The 14438-nt window shown below is 35.6% G+C and overlaps 1 protein-coding gene and 1 pseudogene across 9 annotated transcripts in view; one reads left to right on the top strand and one right to left on the bottom strand.

The window, feature by feature from the left end:
• The window catches only part of DCAF6 (DDB1 and CUL4 associated factor 6), a 182885-nt gene that overhangs the window by 67071 nt on the left and 101376 nt on the right, over window positions 1-14438 (top strand). For 6 of the 9 annotated variants that reach the window (XM_020891867.2, XM_020891869.2, XM_020891871.2 and 3 more), the window contains exon 4: window positions 1016-1201. The exons of 2 other annotated variants lie outside the window; for them this stretch is intronic. In XM_020891867.2, coding sequence (XP_020747526.1) covers window positions 1016-1201 — 186 coding nt within the window. Of the gene's footprint in view, window positions 1-1015; window positions 1202-1284; window positions 4071-14438 lie in introns of those variants that run through there. One more of the 9 variants, XM_020891873.2, reaches the window with a different exon arrangement.
• LOC139033500 (ribulose-phosphate 3-epimerase-like) lies at window positions 2997-3688 on the bottom strand (annotated as a pseudogene).

The raw sequence follows: 14438 nt of genomic DNA, 5'->3' as shown, positions 1-14438 counted from the left end.
AGACAAACCAAAATTTTAGAATTTGGAGCAGAGCAAGGTTTATTGCAAGGATCATGCAAGAAGAACAGGTAGGCTCCTGCTTAAGAGACCCAAACTCCCCATGGTTTTCAGGGAAGAAATTTTTACAAGTAGAATTTGGGGGGAGGGCTGCCAGGTGTGTAACCCCCCCTGATTGGCTGGTGGTGAGGTAACATTGTTCTAGGAATCTCCAGCCTGTGGTCCAGATGCTCAGCCTAAAGTTACCATCCTCCTTCTGGCTAGGGGCCTTAAGTTCTTGTAGAACTCAGAGATGTATATCAAACGGTCATGCACAACCCCTTCTACTCCCCTGCAAAGAACCAGAACCCATTCTACATTTCCTGTCTTCTAATTAGTAACTGAATCTGCCTTTTGGAACTCAGGGAAGGTCTAGGAGGCTGAAAGCTGTTTTCCTACAAACAAGAGACGGAAGACACTGAAAGACTTTTATGCCTGGGATGGCCTCACAGGTTCCTGCTTGGTCTCAGTCCCATTTTCTTTGATTCTCCTCAGTAATGAGAGAAACAGATATTGGAGTAGACAGGAAATAAAATTTGGATAGAGAAGTTAATCATAAACTCTGCAGAGGAACTTAGTTTTAGGGGGACTCTGTTTCAGCACTATTCCTGTTGATATACTTAATCTTCTTTACATCTCAGAGGGAAATAAAATATGTGAGATTCCGATTTTTTTTCTTCTAATTATAATATTGGGTTAGCCAAAAAGTTCATTTGGGATTTTCCATGTTACACAAAAACTTGAACAAACTTTTTAGCCAACCCAATAGCTTGGAATCAAATGGTAATTTTTCATTTGAGCTGAGAGTGTTAATGAGAATTTATTCCTGGCTAGGATTATATTAAGTTTGAATTTGAATGCTTCTTTTTAGGAAATAATAAATTGCTAAAAATTGCTCTTAGTAATTTAGTAATTAGTAATAAATTTACTCTTTAGTAATTTAGTAATAAATTACTAAAAACTCCTCTCTGTGTTTTAGGTTTTGACAACAATTCGTTCAGGGCACCGAGCAAATATATTTAGTGCAAAGTTCTTACCATGCACAAATGATAAGCAGATTGTATCCTGCTCTGGAGATGGAGTAATATTTTATACCAATGTTGAGCAAGATGCAGAAACTAACAGACAGTGCCAATTTACATGCCATTATGGAACTACCTATGAGGTACAGTATTACTATGATTTATCTATATGAGATATATATGTATATATATACATATATAAATGTATGTGTTTTGTGTAAGTGTGTATGTATGTGTAGATAGATGTGTGTATGTACATATTCATGCATAAATAAGTAAAGTTATTATTGACAAAATGTCTAGATTTCAGTTTTTGAGAAACTGTACCTTGATAGGCTTGTGAATAAAGTTAAGGAATAAGATGTGAATAATAGTAATGGGGTTTGTAATTCCTTGAGCAACTATAAGAAAACAGATATCAGACTTTAAAGATGCTTCTTTATTGTGCTATAGGGCTCTATACTAGGCTTTAATCTCATTACCACTTTCTCACTGTTTTATATGAAGTCGTTGCTGGCATGGTTATCAAAATGTCAGAAGAGATGCTAGTACACTTAGACAAAGGAATCTGATTCCTAAAGGTTATTAATATTAGCACAAGCCCTGAGCTGAATTAAAATGAGGTGAAATGAAGCTGAGACTCAGTTATATTGCTTTGGTTCAGAAAAACTGCTTACTCTTCAGAAAGCTCTTTTGTAATCTTGTCATTTCATTTTCTTTGTATCAAATGATTCATTGTTTTCTCATATGGTGCTGACATGGTATATTTTTTTCATTACTTGAATTTCAGTTCTTCTGTACCCTCATGTTATACATCCTTACAAAAATAGTATTCTGTAGCTGGATTTTTTTTTTTAATCTGTTTCTCACAAATTTGGCTTTTAACTGGAGATTTCAGTCAATTTATGTTTATTGTGAGTGCTGATATATTTGGATTATTTGTATATCTTATTATAAGTTTTTCATTTGAAAATATTTTGTTATTGATTTCCCCATCCTCTTTTTGACATCCTTTTGAAATTCTTGAAAATTTGCCTTTGGCCCGTTTTGATTCTGCTATTGCAAGGAAGATAGACATCCGTATTTTACAGAGTAGTTAACAAAGTCTACAGTCAATAAGTACCTTTGCCTTTCTCCTGAGCATATACCTTAGCTCATTATAATCTTTCCATCCCTTGTCTAATTTTATATGCTTATATTGTTCACAGTGTAGGTGTAGTCTATCTTCTTCTGAATCAAAAATATTATTATTATTTTATTAGTATTTACTCTTATTATTAGATTTACCTACATTTTTGCTTGTACTTTTGCCTTTTCTGTTACAGGTTTTCTGTATGGGGTCATTTGGTACCTAAAGCACATTTTTTTATATTATTATTATACAGTTTTTTTTTTAATGTATCAAATATAAGGTGCAAAGTGAAAAACAAATGTTTTTGAAGCTAGGAGAGTAAGTATGCTATTCCTAGTCAGATACAAACTTAGTTATCACACACACAAATCAAAAATGACATGAAACAGGAAAAACTGAAGAACTTCTTTTGCTTTCAGAAAACAGCGAAGAAACCGAAGACAGTTCATTTTAGAAATTCAGAAAAAAATTTTCTTTCATAGCAGCTAACATGCCTTCTTTAGGCATTAACACACTTTTTTCTGCTTGTAGCCTTAATGCATCCATATTTTTACTCTTTATGAAAATCAAGTCTCCCAGTAAAAATGATATTTTACCACACTAATCTTTCAATTCCATCACTAAAAATGTAGTTATACACAACAATTTTCAGCCTCTTGCAGCACTCTGCATGATGGATTTTAGTCATTGGAATGACTGATTTCTCAGAAAAGCAGCATTGCCTCAACTGTGGTATGATTTGGTAGTCAGTATTCTCGTTTTCTAGTAAAGATCTCATAAGCAGGAGCCTTGGGCTCCTTGTGAATTCATCGATCAAGAAAACATTTCTGAGCAGCTTCTGAGCAAACATTTCTTAGCAGGTTGATCACAGATCTGGAGTCTTCACTTTTCATAATGGCACTGCCAGACACAACTCTGTTAGCTCCTGCCTCTGCACATTTATGGGTGGCGTCTGGACCTCCTCCACCGTTAACCTCAGTGTCCAAAGGTGGGAGCTGGGTCCTCAGCCAGTGAACCTTTGGCATCACATCTTTCATGAGTTTCTGCCCTACAAGCCCATGTTTCACTGTCATAACCAAGGCCGTATCTATCTGATTGATTAGCCCATGGTGTCAAATACTCAACTGTAGTTCCTGGTTTGATAGCAAGGCCAGCCTTCATTCCATTCTCTTGAATGTCTTTGGTCAAAGCTCCTGGGTTGTCAGTAGCCTCCAGATGAAAGGTATGTTGATTGGCTCCTGCTACAGCCATCGGTTTTAACCCACTGTTCGGGCCTGGACACCATCATGTGCATGTCAAAGGAAGGGTCTGGGCCTAGCTGCTTTTGGAGGCTTTCTACCACAGGGTGACCAAAGGTGATGTTGGGAACAAAGTGCCCATCTATTACATCCAGGTGCAGATAATAAGCCTCAGAGTCCAACACCTGGAGGTACTCGGCCCCTAAACTGGCCAGGTCACTGTTGTGGATGCACGGGCCAATTTTGCAGCCAGATGCCATTGTGCTAGTGCTCCAGAGCTAAAGTACATTCTTTACCAGTTCCTTTAAGTCAGAGTTTGCAGATATAAAACAATTTTAGTCCTATATTCCTTTTATATCATTCACTTCTTCCTTTTTCATCCTTTTCTAGAAAATACCTTTTTTATGTCAGTTCTTCAGAGGTAGTCTTACTAGATACAGGCTTCTAGTTTGACAGTTACTCTATTTCAGGTGATATTCCACTGTATTCTGACTTTACTTTTGAAGTTGAGCAGTCAATCAACAGTTTAATTGTGATACCTTTGTATTTAAGTTATCTCTTCCTTGACTGAATTTAATTCTGTTTTTCTTTGTGTTTTTTTTTTTTGTTTTTCCTTCATTGATGTCACAACAATGTATCGAGGTATGGATTTCCTTTTGATTTTTCTTGGAATTTATATGTTTTCTTAGTCTGAAAAATTGGAATCTTGAAAAATGAGGGAAATTTATAGATAATAAGTTTTTAGTTCTTTACCATTCTCTGTATTTTTTTTATTCTGGAATTCTGCTTAGATATATGTTAACCTTCTTATTCCATCTAGCATTAAACTTTTTTCCCCCATTGATGTACAAAGCATAAAGGAAAAGTACAAAACACTGAGAATATCTCAGTAAATTATCACAAAGTGAATTTGTTCATGTAACCGTCACAAAGATCAAGAAATATCAGGCATTAAGGACTTCCCCGAAGCTGCTTTATCCTGATTTCCATCATCTTATTTTTCTAACCACTTTAGTTTTTTAGTTTTTGAACATTATATGCAGTGACTCATATTAAATGGTCTTTTGTTTATTTTTAAATTTTATATCATTTGCTGAACAAAATCTTACCTTACATTTGTGGAACGCATCCATGTTGGGTGCCACTATAGTGTGTTTATTTTCACTGCTTTTTAGTGTTTGATTGTGTGAATAAACCACAGCTGATGGATCTGTTCTACTGCTGATGAAAATTTTAAATTTGATTTCCAATTTGAAGAACATACTTTACATGACTTTCAGTATATTTATGTTTAGAAGTAAACTTTTTCTGTCATAGGATATGTATTTGTTTATTTTAGAGATAGTGCCAAGTACTTTTCCAAACTGTAACAGCGTACGTTCCCACCAATAGCATATAATAAGAATTCCTTTTGCTCTTCATCTTTGCCAACAGTAAATATGGTTAATCTCTAATTTTAAACAGGCTTATTTAAATGCCTTTTACTGTTGTTACTGCTGAGGTTACTGCATAGTTTATTGGTTATTTAGATATACTATTTTGTCAAGTGCCTATTCAGAATTCTTTCCTGATCTTTCTATTGGGTTCTCCATTTTATTTCATTATTACTGTTGATTTATTGAAATTTCTTTTATCTTCAGCATGTGAAACTATCTCTTCCAACTCTGTGGTTGTATTTTCACTCTCCTGATTGTATCTTTTCATGAACAGAAGTTCTCTGTGTTGTCTAATGTATTGGTCTTTAAAAAAAAAAAATTGTACGTGCTTTCTGTATCCTGCTCAAAAAAATCTTTTCCTTTCTGAACGTTAGGGAGATGTTCTTCTGTTTTAGATTCTCTTTTAGAAAGATTATTGTTTTGTCTTTTGCGTTTAAATTTTGATTTGCTCTTGTTCAGTTGCTAAGTCCTGTCTGACTCTTTGTGACCCCATGGACAGCAGTACACCAGGCTTGTCTGTCCTTCACTATCTTCCGGAGTTTTCTCAAAATCACTATTTCCTAAATTTTCTCAAATGGACCCCTGTCCATTGAGTCAGTGATGCTATATAACCATCTCATCCTCTGCCACCCCCTTCTCATCTTGCCTTCAATCTTTCCCAGCATCAGGATGTTTTCCAGTGAGTCTGCTCTTCAGGTGGCCAAAGTATTGTAGCTTCAGCTCCAGCATCATTTCTTCCAGTGAATATTCAGGACTGGTTTCCTTTAGGACTGACTGGTTTGATCTCCTTGCATCCCAAGGGACTCTCAGAAGTCTTCTGCAGCACCACTATAGTTCTAAAGTACTCAGCATTCAATTTTTTGGTTCAACCTTCTTTAGGATCCAGCTCTCACATCCATACATGACTCCTTTAAAAACCATATTTTTGATTATATGTACCTTTGTCAGCAAACTGATCTTTGCTTTTTAATACACTGCCTAGGTTTGTCATAGCTTACCTTTCAAGGAGCAATCATCTTTTAATTTCATGGCTACAATTACTGTCCACAGTGATTTTGGAGCCCAGGAAAATGAAATCTGTTAATGTTTCTACTTTTTGCCCTTCTATTTGCCATGAAGTGATGGGACTGGATACCATAATCTTATTTAGTTTTTTGAATGTAGAGTTTAAGCCAGCTTTTTCACTCTGCTCATTTACCATCATCAAGAAGCTCTTTACTTCCTCTTCACTTTCTGATGTTAAGAGTGGCATCATCTTCGTATCTGAGGTTATTGATGTTTCTCCCAGCAATCTTGATTCCAGCTGGTGATTCATCCAGCTCAGCATTTCACATGATACACTCTTTAAATGAGTTAAGTAAGTAGGTTGACAGTATACAGCCTTGTCATACCCCTTTTCCAACTTTGAACCATTCAGTTGTTTCATGTAAGGCTCTAACTTTCTGTTTCTTGACCACATACAGGTTTCTCAGGAGACAGGTAGAGTGGTCTAGTATTCCCATTATTTTAAGAATTTTCAAGTTTGTTGTGATTCACACAGTCAGAGGCTTTAACATAGTCATTGAAATAGAAATAGATGTTTTTCTAGAGTTTCCTGCTTTTTCTATGATTCAGTGAATGTTGGCAATTTGATCTTTGGTTCCTCTGCCTTTTCTAAATCCAGCTTGTACATCTGAAAGTTCTTGGTTCATGTACTGCTGAAGCCTAGCTTGAAGAATTTTGAGCATAACCTTACTAGCATGTGAAATGAGTGGTATGGTAGTTGTATGGTAGTAACATTGTATAGTAGTTTAAACATTCTTTGGCATTGCCTTTCTTTGGGATTGGAATGAAGACTGACCTTTTCCAGTCCTCTGAGTTTTCCAAATTTGCTGACATACTGAGTTCAGCACTTGAACAGTATCATCTTTTAGGATTTGAAATAGCTCAGCTGGAATTCCATCTCCTCCACTGGCTTTGTTCATTTTGTTATTATGATGAAATTACATTGAATAACTTGTGTATGTTTAACCATCCTTGCATTCCAGAAGTAAATTCCACTTAACCATGATGAATAATCTTGTTAGTATGTTACTATGTTGGAGTTTTTTTTTATTAGCATTTTGCTGAGGATTTTTATTTCAGTTCAGTTCAGTTCAGTCTCTCAGTGGTGTCCGATTCTTCACGACCCCATGAACCGCAGCACACCAGGCCTCCCTGTCCATCACCAACTCCTGGAGTTTATCCAAACTCATGTCTATTGAGTCGGTGATGCCATCCAACCATTTCATCCTCTGTCATCCCTTTCTCCTTCTGTCTTCATTCTTTCCCAATATCAGGGTCTTTTCCAGTGAGTCAGTTCTTCACATCAGGTGGCAAAGGTATTGGAGTTTAAGCTTCAGCATCAGTCCTTCCAATGAACACCCAGGACTGATTTTCTTTAGGGTGGACTGGTTTTATTTCCTTGCAGTCCAAGGGACTCTCAAGAGTCTTCTCCAACACCACAGTTCAAAAGCATCAATTCTTCGGTGCTCAGCTTTCTTTATAGTCCAACTCTCATATCCATACATGACTACTGGAAAAACCATAGCTTTGACTAGATGACCTTTGTTGGCAAAGTAATGTCTCTGCTTTTTAATATGCTGTCTAGGTTGGTCATAACTTTTCTTCCAAGGAGCAAGCGTCTTAATTTCATGGATTAATGAATTAATACATGGCTGGATGAAGCACAAGCTGGAATCAAGATTGCCGGGAGAAATATCAGTAACCTCAGATATGCAGATGACACCACCCTTATGGCAGAAATCGAAGAACTGAAGAGCCTCTTGATGACAGTGAAGGAGGAGAGTGAAAAAGTTGGCTTAAGCTCAACATTCAGAAAACTAAGGTCATGGCATTCAGTCCCATCACTTCATGGCAGATAGATGGGGAAACAATGGAAACAGTGACAGACTATTTTGGGGGGCTCCAAAATCACTGCAGATGGTGACTGCAGCCATGAAATTAAAAGGTGCTTGCTTCTTGGAAGAAAAATTTTTAAATATACATGTTTTCAAGCCATCTGGTCTTGAGCTTTCCTTTCCTCAGATGTTTTGGTTACTAATTCAGTCTCCTTACTGTAGTGTTGGTTTGTTTGGTTTGTCCCTTTGTTTATCTATCTTTTAGTCTTGGTAAGCTGTATATTTCTAAAAATTTATTACTTCTGTCATTCCATTGTGGTGTTCATAGTCCCTTAGGATCCTTTTTATTTCTGTGGTATAAGTTGTAATATTTCCTGTTTTGTTTCTGACTTTTGTTGAATCATGTTACTTTTTTCTTGTTAGTCTCAGTGAGGGTTTGTTGATTTTGATGCTCTTTAAAAAAACTTAATTACTTTTTTTTTGTTCTCTGTATCATTTATTTCTGCTCTAATCTTTATTATCTCTTTCCTCTATTAACTTTGGCTTTAATTTGTTATTTTTCAGTTCTTTGAAGTGTAAAGTTAGGTTGTTGATTTGAGATGTTTTTTAATGTAGATATTTATTACTATAAACTTCCCCCTTAGTACTGTACGGTTTACATTTAAAGTAGTTACTGATAGGAAAATACTTACTCCTGCCATTAAAAAATTTTTTTCTGTATGTCTTACAAATATTTTTTCACTCTTTTTCTCTTGTCTGCTTTCTCTTGTGTTTTATTGTTGTTATTGCTCTTTCTTTTGTAGCGGCATGCTTTAACTCCTTTTTGGGGAGCGTATTTTATAGATTTTTTTCATTGTGTTCATTATGAGGACTACATGAAACATAGTTACAAAATCTGTCTTGCACTGAGAACAGTTTAACTTAAATCACATACAAAAATTCTGTTCCTTTTCATCCTTACCCCACTTTGTTACCAGTGTCACAGACACCATAAAAGCATGACAACTTGTAATGCTTCTATTCTTTAAATTCTATACTTAAATTTAAAGTGACTTTGCATCACCAGTACAGTATTACAGATTTCTGTATTTGTATATTTACTTTTGTGACAATCTTTATATTATCATATGCTGTGTATTACTGTCTGATGTCTTTAATTTCAACTTGAAAGACTTTGTTTAGCAGTTCTTGTAAGACAGGTCTTGTGCTAACCTTCTGTACTCTTTATCTGAGAAGGTCTTTTTTCCCTTTCAGTTGTAGTGGACAGTTGGGGGGATATAGTATTCCTGGTTTGCAGGTTTTTTCTTTTAGTACTTGGGATATATTATCCTACTCCCTTCTGACAGCTAATGTTTCTGTTGAGAAAACCCACTGATCTCGTGGGAGCTCCTTTATATGTAATGGTTCATGTTACTTTTGCAGCTTTCAAGATTAACTTACTTTTGACAAGTAGTTTATAGTGGGTCTTGATTTGGGCCTCTTTGGGTCCATCCTAGTTGAAGTTCCTGAGTTTCTTGAATCTGGATGTTCTTTTTTTCCCTCAGATATGAGAAGTTTTGGCCATTACTTTTTCAGATAAGCTTTCTATCCACTCCGCCTTTTTCCTTCTGGAAATCCCATAGTGGAAATATTGGTCATCTTAGTGTTATCCTGTAAGTTCCCTTAGGATCTTTTCACTTTTCTTCATTCTTCTTTTGTTCTTGACTTGGTAATTTCAAATGGCAGGTTTTGAATTTGCTGTTTCTTTTTTCTGCCTGATTGAGCCTGTTGTTGATCCTCCTCTAGTGAATTTAGTTACATTCTTCAACTCTGTAGTTTCTGTTTCTCTCATTTTTCCAGTTTCTTTCTCCCTGGTAATATTCTCATTTTGTTCATGCATTGTTTTCCTGATTTTGTTTAGTTATCTATTTGTATTCTCTTGTAGCATATTGGGGCTTCCCATGTGTCACTAATAGTAAAGAACCCGCCTGCAAATTCAGGAGATGTGAGAGACCCGGGTTCAATCTCTGGGTCAGGAAGATCCCCTGAAGAAGGACATGGCAACCCACTCCAGTATTTTTGCCTGGAGAATCCCATGGACAGAGGAGCCTGGCTGGCTACAGTCCAGGGGATTGCAGAATCAGAAATGCCTGAAGTGACCTAGTGCACACACTCACACGCACATAGCATATTGAATATGTTTATTACCATTACTTTCAGTTCTTTTTTAGGTGATTCATATATCTCCATTTTATTAGAGTCAGTTTCTGGAGATTTACTTTGTTCTTTTGTTTGAGTCATGTTTTCCCATTTCTTCATGTGCTTCTTTGGTGAATTGTCTGTTCAGTCTTTTGCCCATTTTTTAAAAAACATTTTTATTTCTTTATTTGGCTGCTCTAGGTGTTAACTGTGGAATGCAGGATCTTTTAAGTTGCAGTGGCGTGTGACCTTTTAGTTGCAGCATGTAGAATCTAGTTCCCTGATCAGGGATTGAACCAGGCCTGCTGTATTATTAGGGCAGTGTCTTAGACACCGGACCATCAGGGAAGCCCTTGCCCATTGTTTTAATTCTTATTATTGAATTTTGAGGGGTTTTAAAAGTTTGTTCTGTATATTTTTCAGGCATATGACTTATAATTTTTTTCCTCAGAGTCAGTGGCTAGTCTTTTCATTTTGTTTACACTGTCTTTCAAAAAGAAATTTTTTCATTTTAAAGAAGTCCGTTTTATCAAGTTTATTGTTTGGAGGAGGGGGAGCCAATGTCATGAGTAAAAATCTTTATTTCACCAAATGTCACAAAAATTTTCTCCTAAAAGGTCTGTAGTTTTATGTTTTCCATTTAGATTGATGATCCATTTTGTGTTAGCTTTTTAGTGGAGTCTGAGATACTGCTTTAATTTCATTATTTTGCATGTGGATATCCAGTTTTCCAACATTGTTTCTTGCCTCTGAACTTTTTTTGCGTCATTATCATAGGTCATTTGACCATATCTATTTTTGTCTCTTTCTGGGCAGTATGTTTTTCTCTTCCCGTGATTAATCACTATGCGTGTACCACCCTGTTTTTAATTGCTGTAACTTAATATTAACTCTTAAAACCAGGTAGTATAAGTCCTTTCTTCTTTTTGAGATTGGTTGAGGTGTTTTAGATTTCTGTATTTCCGCATGACTTTGGTAGCGGTCAGTGCTCACCGCAGCTCTCCTGTGGTTTATCTGAGTCTGTGTGTCGGCTTGGGAAGCTCAGCCCAGTCTGTGGTCACGGCAGGTCTCCCTTACGCGGGCTCTGTGCTACTGGCAGTGCTTTGTGTGTCTCAGGACTTATTCTTAATGCTTCATACTTGTCATGTTATTGTAAATGGTACTATTTTTAAAATGTCAATTTCTGATGGTTTTGTTGCTAGTATTTTTATGTTCAATCTTGTATTCCCCTGTTTTGCTATATTCACTTACTAGTTCCAATAACTTTTTAGGGAAAAAAAATCACATAGAAATTTTCTGCTTAGATGATTATGTCATCTGTGAATATAGAGACACTTTTACTTCTTTTTCCCATCTGGACTTCTTTTATTTCTTTTTGTTGTTATTAGAATTTTCAGTTCAATATTGAATAAAAATAGTAAGACTAAACATTCTTCCTGATCTTTGATGTTTCACTATTAAGTATAACAGCAAGTATATTTTAGTAATGCTTTTTTATCCAGTTAATTCCTTTCTATTTATATATTAAACTTAACCAGGAGTGGATGTTGGATTTTGTCAAATGTTTTTCTCTGTGTTATTTGAAAAAACATTATATATTTTTTCTTTTAGTTTCTTAACACAGTGAACTACATTTATTTTTCAAATGTTAATATCAATTTAGTATTCCAGAGATGAACCTCACATAGTCGTATTTTATATATTACCCATTTTATGTGTTGTTCTGTTTATTTTGTTAAGGTTTTTTTTTGCAGATGTGTTCCTAAGCACTGTCTATTGTTGTCAGCGTAATGCTGATTCGTTGGGGTGACTTGTAATGTTTGTCCGTTTCATTTTTTGTATAGAAGTGGTAGTATTTGTCTCTGTACCTTTGGGAACATTTACCAACAGAGCCATGTGATCCTGGAGTTTTCTTTATAAGATGTTTATAACTACATATTTAATTCTTAAAATGAATATTTGGTTATTCAGGCTGTATCTTTATGCTTTAATAGGTTCAGTATTTTACCCATTTTAAGGAACCCGTCTTTCACCTATATTGCTGAATTTGTGGGTGTTAGTTGTTCACAATACTCACTATACTTTTTTTTAAAAATATTTTAATTTATTTGCTGTGCTGTGCTTATTTTGTCAGTTGCGCCTGACTCTTTGCGACCCCATGGACTGTAGCCCGCCGGGCTCTTCTATCCATAGGGATTCTCCAGGCAAGAATATGGAGTGCTCTCCTCCAGGGGAATCTTCCCAATCCAGGAATTGAACCCAGATCTCCCACTTTGCAGGCAGATTCTTTACCAGCTGAGCTACCAGAGAAGCACAATCTGTGCTGGGTCTTAATTGTAGCATGTGCGATCTAGCTCACTACTAAGGATTGGACCTGGGCTCCCTGTGTTGGGAGTAGGGAGTGTTAGCCATTAGACACCAGGAAAAGTCCTCTTATCCTTTTAACATCTGTAGAAGCTATAGTGATACCACCTCTAACATTTTTTATATTGATAGTTTGTATTCCCTCTCTTTTTATTTTTCTTATCAGCCTGATAAGAGATTCAGTTGCTTTTAATGATCATCTCTAAGAACCAACTTTGGTTTCCATGATTTTCTTTATTTTCCTGTTTTCTTTTTCTGTTTTTGGTATCTGCTTTTTTCTTTCTTCTCTGTTTACTGTGGTGGGTTTCATTGTTCTCTTTCTTCTAGTTTCTTAAAGTAGAGGCTGAAGTGACTGATTTGAGACCTTTATCCTTTCCAATAGAGGCAATTAGTAAAACAAAATTTCCACTGAGTAGTTCTTTGTTGTTTTTTAGTTGCTGGGTAATTTCTTTGTTGTTTTTTAGTTGCTCAGTAGTATTTGACTCTTCCACTACTCCATAAACTGTAGCCCACCAGGCTCCTCTGTCCATGGCATTTTCCAGGCAAGGTTACTGGAGTGGGTTGCCATTCCCTCCTCCAGGGGATCTTCCCCACCCAGGGATCCATCAAACCTGCGTCTCCTGCATTGCAGGCAGTTTCTTTACTGCTGAGCCACTGGTGAAATCTGAGTATTTCCTTAGGTTTTCCTAATTTTGATATACTGAACTTTCATTTCTCTTGTATTAAATGTATTTTCTAATTTCCATTGTGATTTCTTTCTTGATTCATTGTTTATTGAGAAGTGTGTCATTTAGTTTCCAAATACTTGGAAATATTTGAACATTTGAGTTATTTTTCCCCTTTGGATTATTGCAGTTGAAGGTGTTTTAGTCATTTGTTTAACTGTCTTTGTATGGACTGATTTCTGATGTTTCATTTATAGTTAAATATGTACTTTATATGATGTGAATCTTTTAAATTTTTAAATTTTATTTATTTATTTATTTTTTTGAATCTTTTAAATTTTAATCAGTCTGATTTTACATCCCAGAATATAGTCTATTGGTAAATTTATACATTTAAAAAATGTTTATTTTTTTGTTTGTGGAATGTTCCATAATTATCAATTATGTCAAAGTGGCTGATAACCATGTTCAGTTCTTCTATGTAGTTATTGATTTTCTGATCACTTGTTCTATCAGTTATTGAAAGGTGAATGTTGAAATCTAATATTTACGTATTGTTGATTTCTCCTCTCAGTCCTCAATTTTTGCTTCATATATTTTGAAGATCTGTTTTTAAGTACCTAAACATTCAGGATTTTAATGTTTCTGTTCATGGATTGACTCATTTATAATTGTAAAATCACTCTCTTTATTCCCATTACACTCTTTGCTTTGAAATTTGCTGTTTATATAGCAAATCTGGGACTTCCTGGTGGCTTGGATGGTAAAGAATCTGCCTGCAATGCAGGAGACTTGGGCTTGACCCCAGGGTCGGGAAGATCCCATGGTGAAGGGATTGGCTACCCACTCTAGTATTCTTGCTGGGAGAATTCCATGGACAAAGGAGCCTGGCGGGCTACACTCCATCATATCACAGAGTTGGACACGACTGAGTGGCAAACACACATATACACACGCAGCACATCTAGCTTTCGCATCTTTGCAGTTATTGCGGTATTTCTTACCTCTATCCTTTTACTTCTAGTCTACCTATCTGTGGTTTTATATTTCATTCTTATAATCAAGTTATAGTTTTTTTTTTAATCCAGTCTAGCAATGTTTGCTTTTTAATTGGGCTGTTTAATCATTTACAGTTCATATAATTGATATAGAAGTTGCTGAATTTAAATTTTGTGTCTTGGTTTTTGTTTTTTCTCTTTTTCTGTTCCATCAATTTTCCTGTCTTCTAGAAGAACTGAGTATTTTTGTGATTCTACTTTATCTCCTGTGTTGATATATTAGCTGTGACTCTGTTGTTTTAGTGTATGCTTTAGGAATTACACATTATAAACTTTATCACAGTGTACCATCAAGTAATATTGTACCACTTCAAATATGGTATAAGAATCTTACAACACTCTGCTTCCATTTTTCCTCTCCTAGAAATTCGTTGTTTTTTTTAACCTTTTATTCTTACATATTTTATGAACTCTTTAATATATTGTTAAT

The sequence above is a fragment of the Odocoileus virginianus genome, unplaced genomic scaffold, assembly GCF_023699985.2.
Source record: "Odocoileus virginianus isolate 20LAN1187 ecotype Illinois unplaced genomic scaffold, Ovbor_1.2 Unplaced_Scaffold_12, whole genome shotgun sequence".
In the NCBI taxonomy this organism is placed as follows: Eukaryota; Metazoa; Chordata; class Mammalia; order Artiodactyla; family Cervidae; genus Odocoileus; species Odocoileus virginianus.
Note: the sequence above shows the minus strand (reverse complement) of the source record. Positions and strands in the feature narration are given on the sequence as shown.